At 47.6% G+C, this 23,876-nt stretch overlaps 2 protein-coding genes across 4 annotated transcripts in view; both read left to right on the top strand.

The window, feature by feature from the left end:
• Positions 1–3,139, top strand: part of LSS (lanosterol synthase) — a 33,895-nt gene extending 30,756 nt beyond the window's left edge. For both annotated transcript variants that reach the window (XM_020877020.2, XM_020877012.2), the window contains 2 exons: positions 459–537; positions 1,010–3,139. In XM_020877020.2, coding sequence (XP_020732679.1) covers positions 459–537; positions 1,010–1,141 — 211 coding nt within the window. In that variant the 3' untranslated portion in view covers positions 1,142–3,139. The remainder of the gene's footprint in view (positions 1–458; positions 538–1,009) is intronic.
• A 10,274-nt stretch (positions 3,140–13,413) lies between these two features.
• Positions 13,414–23,876, top strand: part of SPATC1L (spermatogenesis and centriole associated 1 like) — a 16,914-nt gene continuing 6,451 nt past the window's right edge. The window contains exons 1-3 of one of the 2 annotated variants that reach the window (XM_020876982.2): positions 13,414–13,709; positions 20,510–20,646; positions 20,737–20,857. In XM_020876982.2, coding sequence (XP_020732641.2) covers positions 13,508–13,709; positions 20,510–20,646; positions 20,737–20,857 — 460 coding nt within the window. In that variant the 5' untranslated portion in view covers positions 13,414–13,507. Of the gene's footprint in view, positions 13,710–20,509; positions 20,858–23,876 lie in introns of both variants that reach the window. The other variant, XM_020876974.2, reaches the window with a different exon arrangement.

Genomic DNA, 23,876 nt, shown 5'->3' with positions numbered 1-23,876 from the left:
CGTGGTGCCCCAGTCTGTGCCCCCTGTTGGATTTGGGGCCATTGGGAAACCTCCCTAAACCCCTCAGAGGAAGGCCAAGGGTGTGGGCAGGGGCAGACAGGCTGCACCTTGACCTGAGCCATCGTGCCTCCTGGTGCCTCATCCAGCAGCAAGCGAGGTTAGGCCCCTGAGGACCGGTGGCCAGGTGGACGGGACAGCACTGCTCATGGCAGGGACAGCTCGCTTGGCCACAGGTGGGGTGCCCTCCTGCCCCCTCGTCTCCATCCCAGTGGCATTCCCGCTCCTCGGGGTGTCTGGAGGACCGGCTGTTCCCAGCGGGCCTAGAGGTTCAGGGTGTCCATCATCGGGCCGCGTTTCTCATCCTTGTTCCTGTGCTTGGCTGCGTGAGCCTGAGGACCCAGCCAGAGGGTGTCTCATTCAGGGGGGCGGCGGGAGTGTTCAGTGCCCCTCTCTCCCAGGCACCCTGACGTGGCCGCCCTGGAGAGAGGAGTCAGCTATCTGCTTGAAAAGCAGCTGCCCAACGGGGACTGGCCCCAGGTACGTGTGGCTCCCCCACAACAGGGCCCAAGACCCCTCATGGCCTGTGGGCAGGGTTTCACCTGCAGGGTTTCACCTGCAGGGTTTGGGCGTCACAAACATCACCAGGGTTGGAAGCAGGTCTGTGACAGTGGCAGGTCCTAATGGCCTGGGCTGGTGGCAGGGCTGGTGGTATCAGGGAAGGGCTGGAGGAGAGAAGCTCTCAGCCAAGACACCTTGGGCTGAACCGGTGGCCCCTTACTGAAAAGGAAGTGTGGGAGGGCATGGGGTCATGAGATCAGGGGAGACTGACCCCCCTTTCGGGTGAGTCCAGATGAGCCTGCAAGGGCTGGTGGCCCAGGCTGAGGTTTGCTTTAGGGCCTGGGGTCCTAGAGGTGGGGGGTGGTAAGCCCGCCTGCTTAAGTTAGGGTCCGGTTCAGGGAGCTGTCCTCCATCTAGTGGAGCCGCTGTGTTAACCCCTGTGTCTTTTCAGGAGAATATCAGCGGGGTCTTCAACAAGTCCTGCGCCATCAGCTACACTAGCTACAGAAACGTCTTCCCCATCTGGGCCCTCGGGCGCTTCTCCCGTCTGCACCCCGAGAGCGCCCTCGCTGGCCACCCTTGAGAGCATCCCTGCGGGTGCCTGGGCGGGTAGGGGTTGCTGGTCTCGCGAGTTCCAGGGGAGGTTGGGGCGGGGCGGGGCCTGCTGCGGGGGCAGGGCCTGCTGCGGGGGTGGGGCTTTCAGCTGGTGGAGCAATTTAGAGGAGCACGGGTGAGGGGAGCGACAGAGTGAACCTTGATGCTGGGTACAGCGCATTGCGTTCATGGAACCGCCTGGAGCGGTACCTGGCCTAGCTGTGGGCGGGGCTGGGAGCTTTCCTGACCAACCACCGAGATCGGGAGACCAGCGGCTAGCCTCGTACGCATCCTGCCGCGCGCTGTTGAGGGCCGGCTCTCCCTGCCTGTCTCTGGCTGGGAGAAGTGCTCGTCTCCCTATCACCCCAGCAGGAGAGGCTGGGCCTCGCTGTTCACCAAAGCCGGTTGGGCTATCCGGGATGGGGGACCAGACTCGGTGAGTGTCCGGGGCTGCTCAGAGGAGAGCCAGATGCTGCACCCTGGCCCCGCCTCAGGTCGCGGTTCAGCCAGCTTGTGGGGTGCCAGCATGGCTACCTCCAGAAGTTAGAGTTGTCTCCTAATGAGAAAAGCAGGAGCCTGAGCTAACACGGGGTGAGGGGTCGTGAGTGGCCCCACAAGGGGATGACCCTCACGCCCCCTCTAGGGTGCTGCCTCTCAATTCTCCTCTGGCTTCTAAATGCCTCTGGTTTGGCGTGCATGCACTTCGGGCTCAGGTTGGAAAGTCTTAAGTCCTGGAGTTGCTTCTGACCTACAAGGATCGGCAGCTCACATGCTCAGGGTTCCTGGGAGTGTGGCTGTGAAGGTCGTAGAGCTTTGATGAGGGCCAGAACCAGGCCTGGTGTCACCCTTGGGCCCCACCTCCTTCTCACCCACCCCAGGGCTGGAGGGACCCAGAGAGGTGCCACCTCCCCTTCTGATGGCAGCCCCAGTCACGCTCCCCCAGCCAACTGTTCTCCCTCAGACAGCCGGAGATGCCTGGATGCCCCCCTGCTCCCACCATTCCTGCCGGGAGCCCTGAAGGCCTCTCGGAGGTTTGCACCCTGTGGCCTTGCTCCTGCCGGCTCTGGGGCCCCCAGTGCAGTCCCTGACTTCTGTCTGGGGCTCACCTGCGAGGAGCCTTTTCCTGAGCTGCCCCAGTCCCCCTCCCCCAACTACCCCAGGTGGTGGTCCTCCTGCTTCAAGCCTTGCAGGGCCTGGGCACAGGGAGGCAGGCAGGTCCTGCTGCTCTACCAACCACCCCACTGGCACCTCGTGGTGTTTAGTTGTGCTGGTTGAATGTCAACACTCTGCAGGCACTTTTAAATGAGTGTTTATGTTGCTGAAGGTGCTGTGCTGGACCCTTTGGGATCTGTCCAGTTTGCTCTTGTTCCAGCAGCAGACAGTGGTTTACCGGTTTGCTCCTGGCAGTAGCTACTGCCAGGCATGACCAGGTCCCTGGACAAAACACTAAGCTTCCCGAAAAGAAATGAACATCCACCTTTATACTGAAACATTATTGAAAGTCACCTATCTCACCAGTTACCTTAATACCCAGATCCAGCCCCTAGGCAGAGGCACGTAGTGCTCTTGTCTTGTCCTGGAAGCAGTCATGGACTCGGGTCCTTCACGCCTCATGGTGGACACTGGACCACCACCCCTCAGTCTCAAGGAAAAAGGAACTGCGCAAGATAAGCAGGAGGCACTCTAGTTATCTGAGGGAGAAATACTTGCCTCAGCCTGATTAAAAATCAAGTTCTCTATCCTGGGTGAAGGATAGAGACCTAGGTGGGTCTTGATTCACACTGCTTTTCTTTTGGTTATCGGGAGCAAAATCTGAATGTTCACCAGGACATAAACCAGATCTGACCCTTTGAGGGATTCTCTAACCAAAAGTGCTTAACGCATAATAAAAATGTGCCTCCAAGAAAGTACTTTCTTTACTGGGCGTAACCAATGTTGATACGTAGATCTGAATTTTTTTCTGGTAATAAAAATGTTTAAAAACTGATGCCATCAACTGTGGCTTCCTCATTCTCTCAGCTCTCAGCAACTAATTACAGGTTAATTGGCTGGCTTGATTTAGTTTCATCTCTCCATCTGCAGTAAAAAGTTTTATTTATAACTCCCGTTGTTTAAAAAAAAAAAAGTTAGACGCACAAGACAATGGGACATGAAGGCCAGAAAGTCAAAGGGGACTGGGAGGGACATTGCTTGACTTGCTTGGTGTTGTCAGCCTCCTAGCTCCTGGCTCAACTTTGTCCTTGCTTGTGGGGAGGGGGCATCTGGGTTCTTCTCTCCATAAGGCATCTGGGTTCCAGCAGGATCACAGGAACTATCCTTGGAAGTATCCATGTTGGAAGCTGGAGACGCAGCTCTGGAGAGCTCTGGAAACTTCCTAGGGGCCCTGGGGCAGACGGTCCTGACATTGGTTGCGTTTTTCACTTGGAATTTCTGCTGCTGTTCTACAGGCCCTCGTTTCTCACTCAGGGTTAGGGTGATACTGGTAACTTCAGAGTTACTTGTAGTCTTTTGTGAAAATGATTTACCCATTAGTTTCTATGAGCCTATTATTGGTACATGACTTGCAGGCTTCCTCATGGGAAAGTACCGCGTGGGGGCTGTTTGAGACCCACATTGCCATCACTGCAGAGTGGCTGTGTTGGTGGCTTCAGGCAGACTCGGGTGCCTGCCCCACAGCCAGGATATTCTTGGGTACAGGACAGAGCAAGCCTTCAGCTCTGTGTTCCCTGACACCCCCCATTTCTCGGGAAGATGGAGAAGCAGGGCCTGCCCTCAGGTCATCCAGGAGTAGACAGGCACTGAAACGCCGTGAAGGTGGCCAGAAGACATAAAAAATTGAGCAGAGTTTCAGTGGCCTGTTGGATAATAGCAGTCCACCCTGTGTAATCTGAGTCCTAGGAAATGGGGAGGGAGGGCAGGAGGCAGGCAGTAAAATACTTAAGTAACTGTAGCTGAAATTTTCCCAAATATGATACATATAAGCTCACATTCATGAAGCTCAACCCACATGTAGCAGGATAATCACAGACCAAAAAGCCCAAGCAAAACCCACTTCAAGGATCATGATAATCGATGATGAAAACTAAGGATGAATACAGCTTAAAAGCAAGCAAAACAGGCAAGTTAGGCTTCCCTGGTATCTCAGTGGTAAAGAATCTACCTGCCAATGCAGGAGACACAGGTTTGATCCTTGATATAGGAAGATCCTACATGTCGCAGAGCAACTGAGCCCATGCACCACAACTATTGACCTGTGCTCTAGAGCCCAGGAGCTGCAACTGCTGAAGCCCTTATTCTAGAGCCCGCAAGTCGCACCCACTGAGCCCACATGCCCTAGAGCCCATGCTCCACAGTAAGGGAGGCCACCGCAACGAGAAGCTCGTGCACTGCTGCAACTAGAGAGTAGCCCTGGCTCACCACAGCTATAGAAAAGCCCGAAAAGCAACAAAGACCCAGCACCACCAAGAAAGAAAAACCAGGCATTTTATGTATCAGTGAGCGAAGACGAGAATGACAAATGACTTATTAGGAGGAGAGCACAATGAAATGACTTCCTCAAAGTATCAAAAGGGGAAAAAAAACCCTTAAATTCTGTATTCAAAGAAAAGAGAAATGAAAGCAGAGTAGACCTTTTCCAGATGAACCAGTGCTGAAAGAATTGTCCAGCAGCCTTGCCTTTGAGAAATGTTAGGTTGTTTGGTGCAGGAAAGAGATGCTGGATGGAAACTGATCTCCAGAGAATGAAAAGCACCAGGTGGTGTGTGGTAAGGATAGAAGACCTCCCCCCTTTGTCTAAAAGATTTTTTCTTTAAAATTAACTTTTAAAATAGAAAAACAATAATGGTGTTTTTGACATAAGAAGTAAAACATATGACAACAATAACAGGATGTTAAAGGTGGATGGAGGTTCCCACCTGTATATGAAGTGGTTTATTGCTTAAGGGTAGACTGTGATGAGCAAAAGAAACCTGCTGTCAACCCCATAGTAAGCCACTGGAAAAGAAAGAGGTACAGCTAGTAAACTAAGAAAGTAGGTAAAACGACCCAAAAGAAGATGAGAGAAAAAGAACAGATGGGACAAATAGAAAACAAATAAGATAATAGGCTTAAACCCAACTCTTATGTACTGAATTGCGGCCCTCTCTGTTCATATGATAGGCTTCTCAGGTAGCACTAGTGGCAAAGAATCTGCCTGCCAATGTGGAAGATACAAGATTCCGGTTTGATCCCTGGGTCGGGAAGATCCCGTGGTGTGGAAAATGGCACACCCCTCCAGTATCCTTGCCTGTAAAATTGCATGGGCAGAGAAGCCTGGTGGGTTACAGTGCATGGTTGCAGGAGTCAACACGACTAAGAGACTGAGCCCAGGAGCATTCATATGATGCTGCACCTGGAGATGGGGCCTTTAAGAAGATAAGGTTAAACATGGTTGTAAGGGTGAGCCCCTGATTCAGAAGGACTGGTGTCCTTGAGAGAGAGAGACACCAAGAGCGCACGCTGAGGAAAGACCACATGAGGACCCAGGTAGGCAGTTGTCTGCATGCAGTTGCCGTAGGAGGGTCCAGCCCTACTAATACCCTTGTCTTGGACCTCTAGCTTCCAGAACCCTGAGAAAATTAATTTCTGTTGTTTAAGTCACCCAGTCTGTGGTGTTTTGTTATGGCAGCCCCCAAACACTAGTAAGACATACATCACCAATTCAAATAATTGTACTAAATGTAAAGGGCTAAACATTCTGGTTAAAAGGCAGGGATTGTCATGTTGGATGAAAAGCATGACACATCTATGTTGTCCATTAGAAATTTCTATTTTTTTTTTTTGGTAAGATTTATTTATTTGGCTTCATCGGGTCTTAGTTGTGGCATGCGGGATCTTTGTTGCTGCTGGCAGGCTCAATAGTTGCAGCACATGGGCTCTCTAGTTTGTAATGTGTGGGCTTAGCTGCTCTGTGGCATGTGAGATCGTAGTTACCGGGATTGAACCCATGTCCACTGCATTGCAAGGTGGATTCTTAACCACTGAACCACCAGGGAAGTCTCCAGAAGAAAGTTTTAGTATAAAGATACAGGATAAAGGTGAAAGTTCAGGAAAAATGTGTAATGAAATCACAAATAAGAAAAAGTGCTTGGTTTCAGTGTAGGTATGGAGGCTTTTGGACGGTCTCTTATTACTTAAAGTTCCATGTAGTCAGGAGTTTTCTGGTGTTCTCAGGTTTTGGGCTTAAATCTCCTGCCTCTGGATTTCAGTTTTATTCTTCCAGTAGTCTCAAGACTTCTCCAACTATACAGCACTGATAATAAAACTTCTAGGTTAATGGTGAAAAGATTCTCCCCCATGAGGGACACTCAGAGAGGTTCACAGAGTTACATGAAGAAGAGGAGAGGGAGGAGGGAGATAGAGAAGAGCAGGAGGAGAAAAAGGGGGGGACTCAAGAGCAGAGAGACAGATCTACGCAGTTGTCTGTTCCCAGAGTGTTCTCCGTAGCCCAGACACCCACAAAGATTCACAGAATTGGATTGGGAAGAGAAGGGGAAAGGAGGAAATAGAGGTGTTCTGAGGTAGAAAACGGAGAGTCAAGATTGGGAGGGAGTAATCAATACACTCCTGAATAAAAATGGGAACTGAATATTGGAGTCTTAAATGTCCACAATTTATATCATATACTGAAAAACAAAGATTAAAAATCTAGAGTAGAGGTTAGACTCTTAAAAATACAATATTAAAAACAAAAACCAAAACACACACACACAAAATTTTAGAAATATATATGAAGTTCAGTTTAAAAATAGGGCTTCTCTTTTTATTTGTAAGGTTATAGTGTAATGAAAATGAAAATTAAGGAGTAGTAGAGGAGTAATAGAGGACTTTAAAAGGAAACAAGAGAAAAGAAAAATAGAAAATAGAAGAGAAAAAGAAAAAAAAGAAAAAAAAAAAACAAGAAAAAAAATTTTCCCAATTAAAAAAATCATAAAAATCTATGAAAATGAAAGTTAAGGAGTAATGGGGGAGTAATAGGGAATTTTAAAAGAAAATAAAAGAGAAAAAAGAAAAAAAATTTTTTTTTTTTTTACTAAAAAAAAACCAAAAGTAAAAATATATCTAGGAATTTCTCTGGAGCTGTTGCGGTCAGTGTGGGTTCGGTTCAGTTTCAGATAGCGCCTCGTTCCAGCTTATACTTCTCGATATCTACAGGCCCCTTCCGGTGTAGTCGGTGTTCTCTAAAGCTGGTTTTTTGAAAAAAATAAACAAAATTGACAAACCATTAGCAAGACTCCTTAAGAAACAAAGAGAGAAGAACCAAATTAACAAAATTAGAAACGAAAATGGAGAGATCACAACAGACAACACTGAAATACAAAGGATCATAAGAGACTACTACCAGCAGCTCTATGCCAATAAAATGGACAACTTGGAAGAAATGGACAAATTCTTAGAAAAGTGTAACTTTCCAAAACTGAACCAGGAAGAAATAGAAGATCTTAACAAAGCCATCACAAGCAAGGAAATCGAAACTGTAATCAGAAATCTTCCAGCAAACAAAAGCCCAGGACCAGATGCCTTCACAGCTGAATTCTACCAAAAATTTAGAGAAGAGCTAACACCTCTCTTATTCAAACTCTTCCAGAAAATAGCAGAAGAAGGTAAACTTCCAAACTCATTCTATGAGGCCACCATCACCATAATTCCAAAACCAGACAAAGATGCCACAAAAAAAGAAAACTAGAGGCCAATATCACTGATGAACATAGATGCAAAAATCCTTAACAAAATTCTAGCAAACAGAATCCAACAACATATTAAAAAAATCATACACCATGACCAAGTGGGCTTTATCCCAGGAATTCAAGGATTCTTTAATATCCGCAAATCAGTCAATGTAATACACCATATTAACAAATTGAAAGATAAAAACCATATGATTATCTCAATAGATGCAGAGAAAGCCTTTGACAAAATTCAACACTCATTTATGATTAAAACTCTCCAGAAAGCAGGAATAGAAGGAACATACCTCAACATAATAAAAGCTATATGTGACAAACCCACAGCAAGCATTACCCTCAATGGTGAAAAATTGAAAGCATTTCCCCTGAAATCAGGAACAAGACAAGGCTGCCCACTCTCACCACTACTATTCAATATAGTTTTGGAAGTTTTGGCCACAGCAATCGGAGCAGAAAAAGAAGTAAAAGGAATCCAGATAGGAAAAGAAGAAGTGAAACTCTCACTGTTTGCAGATGACATGATCCTTTACATAGAAAACCTTAAAGACTCTACCAGAAAATTACTAGAGCTAATCAATGAATATAGTAAAGTGGCAGGATATAAAATTAACACACAGAAATCCCTTGCATTCCTATACACTAACAATGAGAAAACAGAGAAATTAAGGAAACAATACCATTCACCATTGCAACAAAAAGAATAAAATACTTAGGAGTATATCTACCTAAAGAAACAAAAGACCTATACATAGAAAACTATAAAACACTGATGAAAGAAATCAAAGAGGACACAAACAGATGGAGAAACATACCGTGTTCATGGATTGGAAGAATCAATATTGTCAAAATGGCTATCCTACCCAAAGCAATCTATAGATTCAATGCAATCCCTATCAAGCTTGATAGGGATGGTATTTTTCACAATGGTATTTTTCACAGAACTAGAACAAATAATTTCACAATTTGTATGGAAATACAAAAAACCTCGAATAGCCAAAGTAACCTTGAGAAAGAAGAATGGAACTGGAGGAATCAAAAACCTGCCTGACTTCAGACTGTACTACAAAGCCACAGTCATCAAGACAGTATGCTACTGGCACAAAGACAGAAATATAGATCAATGGAACAGAATAGAAAGCCCAGAGATAAATCCACGAACCTATGGACACCTTATCTTCAACAAAGGAGGCAAGGATATACAATGAAAAAAAGACAACCTCTTTAACAAGTGGTGCTGGGAAAACTGGTCAACCACTTGTAAAAGAATGAAACTAGAACACTTTCTAACACCATACACAAAAATAAACTCAAAATGGATTAAAGATCTAAATGTAAGACCAGAAACTATAAAACTCTTAGAGGAGAACATAGGCAAAACACTCTCTGACATGAATCACAGCAGGATCCTATATGACCCACCTCCCAGAATATTGGAAATAAAAGCAAAAATAAACAAATGGGACCTAATGAAACTTAAGAGCTTTTGCACAACAAAGGAAACTATAAGCAAGGTGAAAAGACAGCCCTCAGATTGGGAGAAAATAATAGCAAACGAAGCAACAGACAAAGGATTAATCTCAAAAATATACAAGCAACTCCTGCAGCTCAATTCCAGAAAAATAAATGACCCAATCAAAAAATGGGCCAAAGAACTAAACAGACATTTCTCCAAGGAAGACATACAGATGGCTAACAAACACATGAAAAGATGCTCAACATCACTCATTATCAGAGAAATGCAAATCAAAACCACAATGAGGTACCATTACACGCCAGTCAGGATGGCTGCTATCCAAAAGTCTACAAGCAATAAATGCTGGAGAGGGTGTGGAGAAAAGGGAACCCTCTTACACTGTTGGTGGGAATGCAAACTAGTACAGCCACTATGGAGAACAGTGTGGAGATTTCTTAAAAGACTAGAAATAGAACTGCCATATGACCCAGCAATCCCACTTCTGGGCATACACACTGAGGAAACCAGATCTGAAAGAGACAGGTGCACCCCAGTGTTCATCGCAGCACTGTTTATAATAGCCAGGCCATGGAAGCAACCTGGATGCCCATCAGCAGATGAATGGATGAGGAAGCTGTGGTACATATACACCATGGAATATTACTCAGCCATTAAAAAGAATTCATTTGAATCAGTTCTAATGAGATGGATGAAACTGGAGCCCATTATACAGAGTGAAGTAAGCCAGAAAGATAAAGAACATTACAGCATACTAACACATATATATGGAATTTAGAAAGATGGTAATGATAACCCTACATGCAAAACAGAAAATGAGACACAGATGTACAGAACAGACTTTTGGACTCTGTGGGAGAAGGTGAGGGTGGGATGTTTCGAGAGAACAGCATGTATATTATCTAGGGTGAAACAGATCACCAGCCCAGGTGGTATGCATGAGACAAGTGCTCAGGCCTGGTGCACTGGGAAGACCCAGAGGAATCGGGTGGAGAGGGAGGTGGGAGGGGGGATTGGGATGGGGAATACATGTAACTCCATGGCTGATTCATTTCAATGTATGACAAAACCCACTGCAATGTTGTGAAGTAATTAGCCTCCAACTAATAAAAATAAATGGAAAAAAAAAAACCACTACAAAAAAAAGTGCTATATTAGTATCAGTAGATTTCAGGAAAAGGAACAGTATCAGAAAGAGACATTTACTAATGATAAAAATGTCAATTCAACAAGAAGGCTTAACAGTCTTATATGCACCTAATAATAGAGCTTCAACATACATGAACCAAAAACTGGTGGGACTACAGAGACGATTAGACAAATACATGATAAAAGTGGGAGATTGCAGTACTTGTCTCAGCAACTGTAGACGAAACCTCCAACCAGCTTGAGTAACCGCATTTATATAACATAGCACTCTTTCCGGTGCTAATTCACTAAGATAGGCCATGTGCTGGGTCAGGAGACAAGTGTCAAGAAAATCAAAAGGATTGAAACTGTACAGAGTGTACTGTGACTGCTGTGGAGTTAAGTTAGAAATCAGTAATAAAAAGTCTTAGAAAATCCCAAATATATGGAAAGGAAACAATATACTTCTAAATCCTCTACAGTCAGACTTTCCTAGTGGTTCAGTGGTTAAGAATCCACCTTGTAATGCAGGGGACATGGGTTTGATCCCTGGTCCGGGAAGATCCCACATGCTACTGGGCAACTAAGCTCGAGTGCCACAACTCCTGAAGTCTGTGCACCCAGAGCCGGCGCTCTAGAGAAGCCACCTCGGTGAGAAGCCCACACACTGCAGTGAAGAGAGTAGCCCCCAAATAGAGAGCTCTTGTGTAGCATCAAAGACCCATCACAGCCAAAAATAAAGACATAAAAAATAAATCATCTGTAATAAAAAATAAAACACAAGGGGAATTAGAAAGTGTTTCAAACTGAACAAAAATAAAAACATAACGTCAAAATTTGTGGGTTGTCACTAACGCAGTGTTTAGAGAAATATTTACAGGCTTACGTATTAGTGCTGAAAATTAGGCTTCCACCTTAAGAATCTTAAAACCAAAGTAAGTAGAAGGAAGGGAATACGGGACCAAAGAGTAGATGTCAGATGCTGCAGAATACATGCAAGAAGATCAATGAAACCAAGAAGTGATGCTTTGAGAAAAGTGAACAGGCCTCTAGTCTGACCAAATTAAGAACCCATATTGGGACTACAAATGGTACATCAGTACAGATCCTGCAGAAGTCAGCCTGCACCCTCCTCCCCGGCTCACATCAGTCCCACCACTCTGCTTGCTGTACGTGCTCCTGCAAAACCCACTGGCACTGTTTCTGCACTTTTACATTTGGCTTTTCTGCCTTGGCTGTACCTATTTGTGCTCAGAGGTGTGAGGCTTCAGAGAGCGTAGCAAGGAAATATGAACTGTGTGATGCCTGTATTCCACCATGTAGGTGTGGAATACACTGTGGAATACACTGTCCACAAATGATGTGGACAGCTTCCTCAGAAGCCACAACTGTTATCTATATGGGAATGAGAAGAAGTGGAAACATTAAGTGACTTTATTGATAGTTAAAAAATTATATCAGAAACTTTCCCAGAAGAAAACTCTAGGCTCTCATGGCTTTGCTGGTGAATTTATTAAACATTTAAGAGAGAAATAGCAATCTAACACAGCATACAGAAAAGAGAGGAGGGAACTCTTTGCAACTCATTGTATAAGATCAATATGACCTTGATAGTAAACAGGATATCACAAAAAAAGATACAGATCAATTTCCCTCATGAATATAGAAAATACTTAAAATATTAGCAAGCTGAATGTGATGTGTTAGAAGGGAACTGCATCATGACCAGGAAACTGGCAGGATGTCTCCAGGTCCGTGGCTGAGAGGGTTTTCTTGGGGTGGGAAAGAAAATGGCATTTTAAATGTGAGGGGGGGTGCCAGCAGAGTGGAGCTACTCGTGCCCCCCTGCCTAATTCTCGAGTCTGTAGGGCACTGCCTCCAGCCTTCCTCAATGGGCGCCGTCCATGTTTCCACTGTCCCATCTGCTCTGTCTCAGGATGTGAGAGGGACAGTTGGGATTTAGTATCATTTCTCTGCAAGCCCTACCCAGGGCTCTGTCTTCCTGTGGTGACCTTGCACTAAGTTATTAGTCTGGGGGGAGTTGAAGGTGTGTTCTGCTGGAGGGTCCTCCCACCCCACCCCAGCCCTCGCTGCCAGGGGGAGCCCTAGATGTCAGCAGGAGGGGAGAGAGGACTCGATGCTCCTGTTGGGGCTCATGTCCTCAGGAGGAGCAGGCCTGTCTGCTGCCCGTGGGGCCAGGAAACTACTGACTTGGTGTACTTCCCAGGTAGATAGTTGGGGGCGGGCCTTACGGAGGTCGAGGTCACACTGCTTGAGGACTGGAACTTGGGCAGGACTCTGCGTGGGATTGTCCAGACGGCCCTGCCCTGGCTGGGGGTCCTCAGGTCCGATACTGGCCAGTGTCCCAGATGCTCAGTGCTGGCATTCAGTGTGGGGATGCAGACAGGCTGCCAGGACCCTGAGGACCAGGGGAGTGCAGTCAGCAGGTGTCCTCCGACTGCCAGCCTCTGAGAGCCCGCCAGAGCTCCATGGGCTGTGGGGGCAGTTGACGGGCACTCCCAGGCCTGTCTCCCTTGTGCCCATGGCCTCCTCTTCCTCAGGCGTGCATCCTGGGGCTACGTCATCCACGTCTGCAGGTCAGACAGCCCCAGCTCCAGGCCGGCCTGCCTGCCTCCAGGACCCTGCAGGTGACCTGCAGTTGAGGGGCCGGGGGCAGGGGAAGGGGGTCCTTGAGTCACTCAATGAAGGCGGAGCTCCCCTCCCCCAGGCCTGTGGATACTCCTGCAGCCCGGATTTCTGGCTGTTCGGAACCTGCTGGAACATTCTGGCCTCGGCCTCGGGCCTGTGCTGTTCCCTTGCTAGGAAGCCCACCCCGTGAGGCGCCCCATCCCCAACCTCCTGTCCCCGCCCCTCTGCTCACCGTGGCCGAGACACTGCCGCTTTAAGGGCGACATCACAAGGCTGCGGAAGGCCGGTGGAACTTGGGGTTCTTGGCGTTTCTGGAGCGCCCGTGGGCTCTGATTTTCCATCTCCATGGGGCCGCAGGCCCACACGTGACAGAGGACTGGCCATGGCTGAGGGCAGCGAGCTGATGAACAGGCTCATGAGCGAGAATGCTGACCTCAAGAAGCAGGTGCGTCTCATGAAGGAGAACCAGATGCTGAAGCGACTGCTGAGCGAGAGCTGCCAGGAGAGCTGTGGGCGCGGGGGCCGTGACTTTCTCTTCCCCAAGGCGCCCGCCTACCCTGAGGCCTGCTCCCCGGGGAGCACAGGTGAGCTGGGGCTGGAAGGTGGGTGGGCAGGTGGGTGACCCACTTGGGCTAGTGGGGCTCTGTCCATGGTGGCCGCCGAGGTGCGGCCACAGAGGCTTAAAGCAGGTCCACTGAGGCCAGCCCAGGGGATGGTGGGGCCAGGCTGTGTGCAACTTTGCTCTCCTGGGGGCTGGCCAGCCGGGCATGCCCAGCCCTCGGCCAGGGCAGCTGTGCCCACCATAACTGGCCAACGGCTGTGCCCGGAGAGGGAAGGACCCTGCCTAGGAGAGAGACCTGTGGGTCACAGACAGGAAGTAAGCGTGGAGCGGTCACCCAGCTCGCCCCGTGGGAGCCCCATCAGAGGCCAAGACACTTTCTATGAAGGTAGCTGGCTCTGCTTGAAAGTTTTTGTATGTAGGAAGTGTGACTTAGGGTGTAGTTGGCGCTGTGACCTTGGTCTGAGTGGCTGGGATGTGGACCATGGGCCCTGTGACCAGGTGAGCTCCGTGTTCCCGGAAGTGATGATCACTCACTGCCCAGCAGGGCGGGTGGAGTCCACACCCTAGCCCTTGCCCTGGCATTGCCCATGCCCACCCCTGGCAATGCCCGTGCCCACAGACCAGCTGTCTTCTCAGGATAAGTTGTGCACCTGGAGTGAGATGTTTTCCTCTGTTGAAGCTTCTTTCAGAGCTACTGCTGGTTCCCAGTGGGATGCTCGGCTGCTCTGGGACCCGCTCTGGATGTGGTCACCTCCTGAATGTTGGGTGTGGTCACCTCCTGCCCTGAGCAAGCAGACCCTGTGAGCAAGCATGTCCCGGTGTGCGAGGGTCCCTCATGGCATCTCCATACCTTCAGCCTCAGGGTGGGCCTTGAGGAGGGAGCTCAGCCAAGCAGGGTCCTCATGGGGGCGGGGGGCAGTACGGCGGGTAGAGGGGGAGCAGCTGGAGGAGCCTGGGGCCCTGTCTTCAGCTCTGCCCGTGGCCAAGACACACAATGTCCCCGGGTGACCGTGGGTAGAGGGGCGCCTGTCTCTCGGTGCTGTGTCCCTGACATGATGCCCCGCAGAGGGTCTGTGCCACCTCTTCAGCCTACGAGGAATGCCTGCTAGGCAGTGGCTGCCTGAGGCACTTGTCCCCAAGGCCTTGTCTGCGCTGTGACCACTGCCAACAATCATGTGCTTCGGTCTGCTCTGTGGCCATTTGTCCTAAGAATTGAGCTTTGCTGAAACACAAGCTGGAATCAAGATTGCTGGGAGAAATACCAATAACCTCAGATATGCAGATGACACCACCCTTATGGCAGAAAGTGAAGAAGAACTAAAGAGCCTCTTGATGAAAGTGAAAGAGGAGAGTGAAAAAATTGGCTTAGAACTCAACATTCAGAAAACTAAGATCATGGCATCTGGTCCCATCACTTCATGGCAAATAGGTGGGGAAACAGTGCAAAAGTGGCAGATTTTATTTTTGAGGGCTCCAAAATCACTGCAGATGGTGATTGCAGCCATGAAGTTAAAAGACGCTTACTTCTTGGAAGAAACCTATGACCAACCTAGATAGCATATTAAAAAGCAGAGACATTACTTTGCCACCAAAGGTCCATCTAGTCAAAGCTATGGTTTTTTCAGTAATCATGTATGGATGTGAGAGTTGGACTATAAAGAAAGCTGAGTGCCAAAGAATTGATGCTTTTGAACTATGGTGTTGGAGAAGACCCTTGAGAGTCCCTTGGACTGCAAGGAGATCCAACCAGTCCATCCTAAAGGAAATCAGTCCTGAATATTCATTGGAAGGACTGGTGCTAAAGCTGAAGCTCCAATACTTTGGCCACCTAATGTGAAGAACTGACTCATTTGAAAAGACCCTGATGCTGGGAAAGGTTGAAGGTGGGAGAAGAAGGGGATGACAAAGGATGAGATAGTTGGATGGCATCACTGACTCAATGGACATGAGTTTGAGTGAACTCTGGGAGTTGGTGATGGACAGGGAGGCCTGGCGTGCTGCAGTCCATGGGGTCGCAAGGAGCTGGACAGGACTGAGCGACTGAACTGAACCTTCAGGGCACAGAGCTGTCTGTGTGATCGGCGGACTGGCCAGGCTGGTAGGTGGGCTTCAGGTGAGGTGCAGGCCTTTGCTCAGGCTGCGCTGATCCCCATCAGGGTACAGTCAGGCTGTTTCTGGGGCATGGCCAGCATCCCACCCATGGGCAAGCTCAGATCCTCCTGGATGCCCAGGAGGAGCCCCAGCCCCTGGCCAGCCCGAGGCCTCAAGCCTTCCAAAGAAAGGCCTTGGAGCCCCTGTTGCAGGGTGTGGGCTGATGGGCCCCCGCCATCCTCAGAGCCACCTCTGTCCCCAGAGTGCAACCTTGGCCTTGGGGCTGGACTTGGAGAATCGGTAGGAGTTCCGCAGCGGAGCTCGAGATTTCAGACGGACGGGAACTGCACACAGCAGCGGCTCAGGGTTTGCTTTAGAAACCAGATGTGGTTTATTTATTTATTTATTTAGGCTGCAGGCTTCTCGTTGCAGTGGCTTTTGTTGTTGTGGCGCACAGGGTCTGGGTGCACGGGCTCAGCGACTCTTGGGCTCTAGAGCACAGGCTTCAGTAGCTGTGGTGCACGGGCGTAGTTGCTCTGCAGCGTGTGGGATCTTTCCGGACCAGGGATGGAACTTCTGTCCCTGCATTGGCCCTCGGATTCTTTACCACCAAGCCACCAGGGAAGTTGCACAGGATGAGCTTTAAAAATGTATTGTCCTCACTAAGCAAGATCACTTGGGGTGAGCGTGACTACTGCAGGCTCCTGGCCCCACTCCCAGCGGCAGCCGCTGTCCACGTCGACTCTGGCTTCTCTCTGAAGTTTTGGTAGCTGTTTGCGTGTGTATCCCAGGATCCTCAGTTTATACGGCCAGGGTGGAGCCATTCTGCACTGACTCCCCAGCCGTCCATCTTCCATCCTTGACCATCGGTCATCTCCTGGAGGGCTTGCACTGTTCCCTGCGGGTTCACCACCAGCCCTTAAGTCTGGTCCCCATGACAGGAGTGCTCCTCCATCTTCCAGCAGCCACGGGGGCTTCACAGGAACCCCTGTGGCCTGCTGATGAGGGGCTGTCCAGGAATCCTTGGGTCAAAGGCCACGTGCAGCTCAAGTGCTGACATGGACCCTGGGACCCTCTCCAAAGGGCTGCGGCCTCTCCACCTGCACCTTTCCCACAGCTGGTGTCACCGTGGGAGGGAGCCAAGCCCCGCCAGCATCTTCTGAGGCCACATGTTCTGAGGGACAGGGTGGGGTGGGGGGCCTTGGCCGTCCCAGGCCCTCCCCTCCCAGGCCAGTTTCCTTTGGATCACCCTGCTGCCTGAGCCCCTGGCATCTCGGAGCCTCCACTGTTGCCTGGACTCCTTCTCCTGCGTGGAGTGTCCAGAGATTTAAAGTAGTTTCTGAGTGTTCTCTTTGCCTCTTCCCTTTACCATCACGATACAGCTGCTTTTGTATTGTTATAAATACATTCTAAATAGCTGTGTAATATTCCAGAATCAGATGAACCAGAATTTAATGAATTCTCCTTATGTTTGAAATGACAGTTCTTTTCTCTTACCCTGAAGTTAGTGTTAGTTGCTCAGTTGCGTCTGACTCTTGTGACCCCTTGGACCATAACCTGCAAGGCTCCTCTCTCCATGGAATTCTCCAGGCAAGAATACTGGAGTGGGTTGTCATTTCCTTCTCCAACCCTGAAGTAAATACCACAGCAAAAGCATTTTATATTCAGAGTTATTTTCTTAGGGTATGTTTCCCTAAAGGTAGAATCACTGGCTCGGAGGCAGGGTAATTATTTTCACGTCTCTTTTTCTTATATTTGCCCGGAGGGTGAGAGCATCCCCTGCAGCTCTATTAAGACTCTGTTTCTTTAAGTCTCTTTAGCCATTTCTCACATAAATCTTTCACATTAATTGGCTTATTCCTGGAGCACTTTATGTTACTTATTGCAATCATGGATGGGATTTCTTTTTCCACTGTGTTTTCAGTTATCTGCGTTGCTGTGTTTTGGAAATCTGTTGATTTGTAAATATTTAGCCTATATCCAGGCCCCTTATCATAGTTTGCTTACTTTATATTTTTATTTTTACTTTTGGCCACCAGGCATGCTGGTTCTTAGTTTCCTGACCAGGGGTTGAACCCAGGCCCTGGGCAGTGAGAGCGTGGAGCCCTAACCACTAGACCACCAGGGAATTCACTATCCAGTCCCTCCCTGAGCTATTTTTGTTCTGCTAAGTTTTCCAGTTCTTTTTTCCATGTTTTCTGAGTTCTGTAGCTGCTGTTTACAGACTTTTACATGGGGTTGGCAGCTCAGATGGGCTTCCCTGGTGGCTCAGTGGTAAAGAATCCACCTGCCAAGCAGGAGACAAGGGCTCAATCCCTGGTTCAGGAAGATCCCCTGGAGAAGGGAATGGCAACCCACTCCAATATTCTTGCCTGGAGAATTCCCACGGACAGAGGAGCCTGGCGGGCTACAGCCCATGGGGTCGCAAAGAGTTGGACACATCTTAGCAACGGAACAACGGCAGCTCGTACGCTCGTTTCTGTCTGTCTTCCTCAGGAATCCCAGGACTTTTGGCCTTGACAGGCTCCCCACTCATCCTTCTGGTGGGTGGTCGGCAGTGGACAGCCCTGTCTGTCCAGGTATCGGGGGTGGGGGTGTAGGCTGGGTGCTGGGGAAAAGCCTTCTAGTCCTTATTTTTAAAGAGCAACAACAACAACAAAATTGAAGAAGGGCTCATTTTGTTAAGATTTGGTGACCTCACTTCTGTAGTGGCCAAAGTGCCCTCGGCTGCGTCCCCACTGGCCTGTGGGGTCTTGTTCCGCTGTGTTGTTGAGAGACTCCTGGTTCTGGGCCTGAGCTGTTTGCTGTGGCATCTGTTTGGCTGGGGCTTCACTCAGGATCTCTGGACTCTGTTTTCTCTGATTCCTATGTGAATCTGGGCTGTGGTTTTCTTTCTGTGGGTTGTCTTTTCAGGGATTTGTTATCAGAGTTGTGACAATTTATAAGCTTAATAATGAAGCATCATTTAATTTTTTCAGTGTTCTAGCCTCATTCATATGATGCAGGGGTTGTGAATTGTTTGGGGATGTGAAAGAACTCATCCACCAACCACCCAGGCCTTCAGCCCTTTGCCTATAATTCTATAACTTCTAGGTTTTTCTTTTTTGCTTATTCATCTGTGCAGGTTTTCTACTTCTTATTGAGTCATTGAAAATAGCTTCCCAAATGATCTCTCCTTTATTAAAGTTTTCAATTAATATTCAATTGGATATTATCTTTTATAAATTTAAACATTATCTTTTATAAATTTAAACATTATCTTCCTGGTCATTCTTATCTGGCTTTTCTCATTTTCAATTTAATTCTTTTGTTTTCTGTTTCTCTAAAGTAGCTTTCCACAGTTTCACTATCTTATTGGACTTTTTGTAGAACTGTTTCAAGTTTATTTCTGCTGCCATTTTTATTATTCTCTAAACTTTGCTTTCTTCAAGAGTTCATTCCTATATGAATGTTTAATTTTTTGATGATGTTTTAGAAGTAATTAAAGGATTTAAGTTGCTAATTTCACTTTAGATACAGTTTTAAATGTATTGATGTCAATATACCTAGTGTTCTGATTTTCATTATTTCTCAATAATCATTTTTCCTATTTTTATTTTCTCCTTGATCTGATCATTACTGAAGATAATTTTTTTTCTAATATGTATATATTTTTTGGTCTTAGTTGTGGCACTTGGGCTTTCTAGTTGTGTGGTGGACTAAGTTGTTCTGCAGTATGTGAGATCTTAGTTCGCTGACTAGGAATTGAACCCACAACCCTTGCATTGCAAGGTGAGTTCTTAACCACTGGACTGCTGGGGAAGTCCTGAGAATGTTTTCAATTTTGAGGAGATGGGGTTTTCTATTGACTCTGATTCATTTATAGTTTTATTATAATGTGGCTTGAAGGTTTTGACTGAGGATTAAAAAAATTGTTTTATGTTTAACACAACTTTATTAGGGCTTGGGAATAACAGAAGGGAATTTCAATTCACTAAATAGAAACTAAAAGTGAAGTGCAAACACGCCTGACCACACAATAATCCCTTTAAAATTAGGTCACAGATATGGCTCTTCCCGAAGCCCACGAGTAGAGTTTTCCCGGCCCCTGCCCATGGCTGGGATGGCCCACCTCCCCTGGGAATATGTGAGTCCTGAGCAAAGGGGACCAGGCTCCTGGGACTGAGCTAGAGGAAGAACAAGCACCGGGGGCCTTTGCTGCCTCACCGCTGTGACTTCCTGACAGTTCCTGGACCATAAGTCTGGCAGGGGACACACATGAGGGATGCTGATCACTGCTCTGCTTTTACAAGGAATACTGGCAACAGTGCCATGTGCATCAGGGCGGGTGGATGAAAAAAATCCATGTGTGTGTGCATGTATGTGCAGATGTGTGCCCATGTATGCACGTGTGTCAGGAGATGGTTAAGTGAACAATAGAGCTACCCAATGATACACTCATCATGGATAAATCTCAAAAAGAGAAGTTTCATAATAAAAGGTGCTGGATGATACCACTTATGTAAAATTTAAGATGCACATATAAGTCACTGTCACAGTGTGTGGACACATTGTGTTGGAGGCCACACACGTGATATGCCTCTGGACCTGGAGCTGCTGGTGTCCTGGGATCCATTGCCTCCTCCAGAGGGGAAGTGGGGACAGGTGTTAGAGCTGGGAGCAGGGTCTCTGTAAGACATGGGTGCTCCAGGAGCCTCCACCTCACAGCTTCTTCCTCCCTCCCTGCCCCAGTTCCAGACTTTGGAAGGTTCGCCAGCGGCCCTGATGCACCCTCCCAGCTGCAGTCCTCCCTGGAAGACCTGCTGTGCTCACACGCCCCCGTCTCCAGCGAGGATGATGCCTCCCCGGGCTGTGTGACGTCCTCACAGGTGCCCTTCAAGGCTTTCCTCAGCTCCCCGGAACTGCATGTCCCCCGAGGCTCTGACCGAAAGCTGTCCCCACTTCTGAGCCCCTTGCAGGACCCGCTGATGGAGAAGACCCTGATGGAGACCCGGGATGTGGGCCGGCCCAAAAAGGTGTGCTTCTCAGAAAGCAGCCTGCCCTCCGGGGACCGAACCAGGAGGAGCTACTACCTGAATGGTGAGGAGGGTGAGGAGCAGGCAGGAGTGTGGGGTTGGCCGCTGGGGAGGGTGGTCAGGGCCCAGCTTCTGCATCCAGCCAGCAGCAGCAGGAGGAGAGTGTGCCCATGCTCCTGGGGTCCGGGGCCCTGTCTGTACACATCTTTTGACCATTTAAATAAGTGAGTAGCTTATCATCTTATGATTGAGTTGTGTATTCTGGATACCAGACTTTTTTGGTACATGTTTTGCAGACATGATCCATGAAAGGGGAGGGGGTGTCCTTCCTTCCTCCAGTGGATTACATTCTGTCAGAACTTTTCACTATGACCCACCCATCCTGGATGGCCCTGCAAGGCATGGCTCATAGCTTCATTAAGTTATGCAGGCCTCTCTGCCATGACAAGGCTGCAATTCTGCTTCATTGACTACACTAAAGCCTTTGACTGTGTGGATCACAATAAACTGTGGAAAATTCTGGAAAGTAAACTGTGGAGATGGGAATACCAGACCACCTTACCTGTCTCCTGAGAAACCTGTATGCAGGACAAGAAGCAACAGTTAGAACTGAACGTGGAACAACTGACTGGTTCAAAATTGGGAAAGGACAATGTCAAGGCTGTATATTGTCACCCTGCTTATTTAACTTATATGCAGAGTTCAGTTCAGCTCAGTTGCTCAGTCAAGTCCAGCTCTTTGGGACCCATGGACTGCAGCACACCAGGCTTCTCTGGCCATCGCCAATTCAAGGAGCTTGCTCAAACTCATGTCAGTTGAGTCAGTGATGCCATCCAACTATCTCATCTTCTGTCATCCCCTTCTCCTCCTGCCTTCAATCTTTCCCAGCATCAGGGTCTTTTCCAATGAGTCCATTCTTCTCATCAAGTGGCCAAGTTCTTTCTCATTAAATGGAGCTTTGGATTCAGCATCAGTCCTTCCAATGATTATTCAGGACTGATTTCCTTTAAGATTGAATGGTTTGATCTCTTTGCAGTCCAAGGGATGCTCAAGAATCTTCTCCAACACCACAGTTCAAAAGCATTAATTTTTCAGTGCTCAGCTTTCTTTATGGTCCAGCTCTCACATCCATAAATGACTACTGGAAAAACCATAGCTTTGACTAGATGGATCTTTGTCAGCAAAATAATGTCTCTGCTTTTTAATATGCTGTCTAGGTTGGTCATTGCTTTTCTTCCAAGGAGCAAGTGTCTTTTAATTCCATGGCTGCAGTCACCATCTGCAGTGATTTTGGAGCCCAAGAAAACAGTCTCTCCATTTGTTTGGAAAATAATCTCTCCATTGTTTCCATTGTGTCCCATCTATTTGCATGAAGTGATGGGACTGAATGCCATGATGTTCGTTTTTTGAATGTTGAATTTTAAGCCAGGTTTTTCACTCTCCTCTTTCACTTTCATCAAGAGGCTCTTCAGTTCCTCTTTGCTTTTTGCCATAAAGGTGGGGTCATCTGCATATCTGAGGTTATTGATATTTCTCCCAGCAATCTTGATTCCAGCTTGTGCTTCATCCAGCCCAGCATTTCACATGATGTACTCTGCATATGATTTAAATAAGCAGGGTGACAATATACAGCCTGGATGTACTCCTTTTCCTATTTGGAACCAGTCCATTGTTCCATGTCTGGTTCTACATGCAGAGTACATCATATGAAATGCTGGGCAGGATAAATCACAAACTGGAATCAAGATTGCCGGGGGAAATATCTCCAGGAGTTTGCTCAAATTCTTGTCCATTGTGTTGGTGATGCTATCTAACCACCTCATATTGCCCCCTTTTCCTTTTGCCTTCAATCTTTCCTAGCATCAATGTCTTTTCCAGTGAGTCAGCTCCGTGCATCAGGTTACCGGAGTTTTGGAGCTTCAGTGTCAACATCAGTCCTTCCAGTGAATACTCAGGGTTGATTGCCTTTAGGATTGACTGGTTTGATCTCCTTGCCATCCAAGGGACTCTCAAGAGTCTTCTCCAGCACCACAGTTCAAAAGCATCAATTCTTGGGCTTTCAGCCTTCTTTATGGTCTAACTCTCACATCCATACGTGAATATTGGAAAAACCACAACTTTGATCATATGGACCTTTGTTGACAAAGTGATATCTCTGCTTTTTAATATGCTGTCTAGGTTTGTCATAGCTTTTCTTCCAAGGAGTAAGCTTCTTTTTGTTTTATGGCTCCAGTCAGTGTCTGCAGTGATTTTGGAGCCCAAGAAAAGAAAATCTGTCACTGCTTCCAATTTTTCCCTTCTATTTGCTATGCTCAAAATCCCTCAAGCTAGGCTTCAGCAGTATGTGAACCATGGACTTCTAGAGGTACAAGCTGGATTTAGAAAAGGCAGAGAAACCAGAGATCAAATTGCCAACATCTGTTGGATCATAGAAAAAGCAAGGGAATTCCAGAAAAACATCTACTTCTGCTTCATTGACTACAAAATTATCATCTTTGTTGTGGTGATCTTTGTTCAGTGGTCTTTCATGTTACTATTGTAATTGCTTTGGGACACCAAGGACTACGCCCATGCAAGACAGAAAACTTAATGCCTAAGTGTTGTGGGTGTTCTGACTGTTCCACTGACCAGCACTCCTCCATCCCTCTCCCTCTGCTGGGACCTCCCTTGTCTCTGAAACACAACAGTATTGAAATTAGGTCGGTTAATAACCCTCCAGTGGCCTCTTAAGTGTTCAAGTGAAAGGAAGAGTTACACATCTCTCACTTTAAATCAAAATGTAGAAATGATTAAGCTAAGTGAGGAAGGCATGTCAAAAGCCAAGGTGGGTTGAAAGCTGGGCCTGTTGTGCCAAACAGTCAAGCTGTGAATGCGAAGGAAAGTTCTTGAAGGAAATGAAAAGTTCTACAGTGAGCACACAAATGATAAGGAAGCACAACAGCTTCATTGCAGATACAAAGAAAGTTTTAGTGGTCTGGGTGGAAGATCAAACCAGCCATACCATTCCCTTAAGGCAAGGCCTCCTCCAGAGCAAGACCCCAACCCTCTTCAGCTCTGTGCAGGCTGAGAGAGCTGCAGAAACT

The sequence above is a fragment of the Odocoileus virginianus genome, chromosome 4, assembly GCF_023699985.2.
Source record: "Odocoileus virginianus isolate 20LAN1187 ecotype Illinois chromosome 4, Ovbor_1.2, whole genome shotgun sequence".
NCBI lineage: Eukaryota > Metazoa > Chordata > Mammalia > Artiodactyla > Cervidae > Odocoileus > Odocoileus virginianus.
Note: the sequence above shows the minus strand (reverse complement) of the source record. Positions and strands in the feature narration are given on the sequence as shown.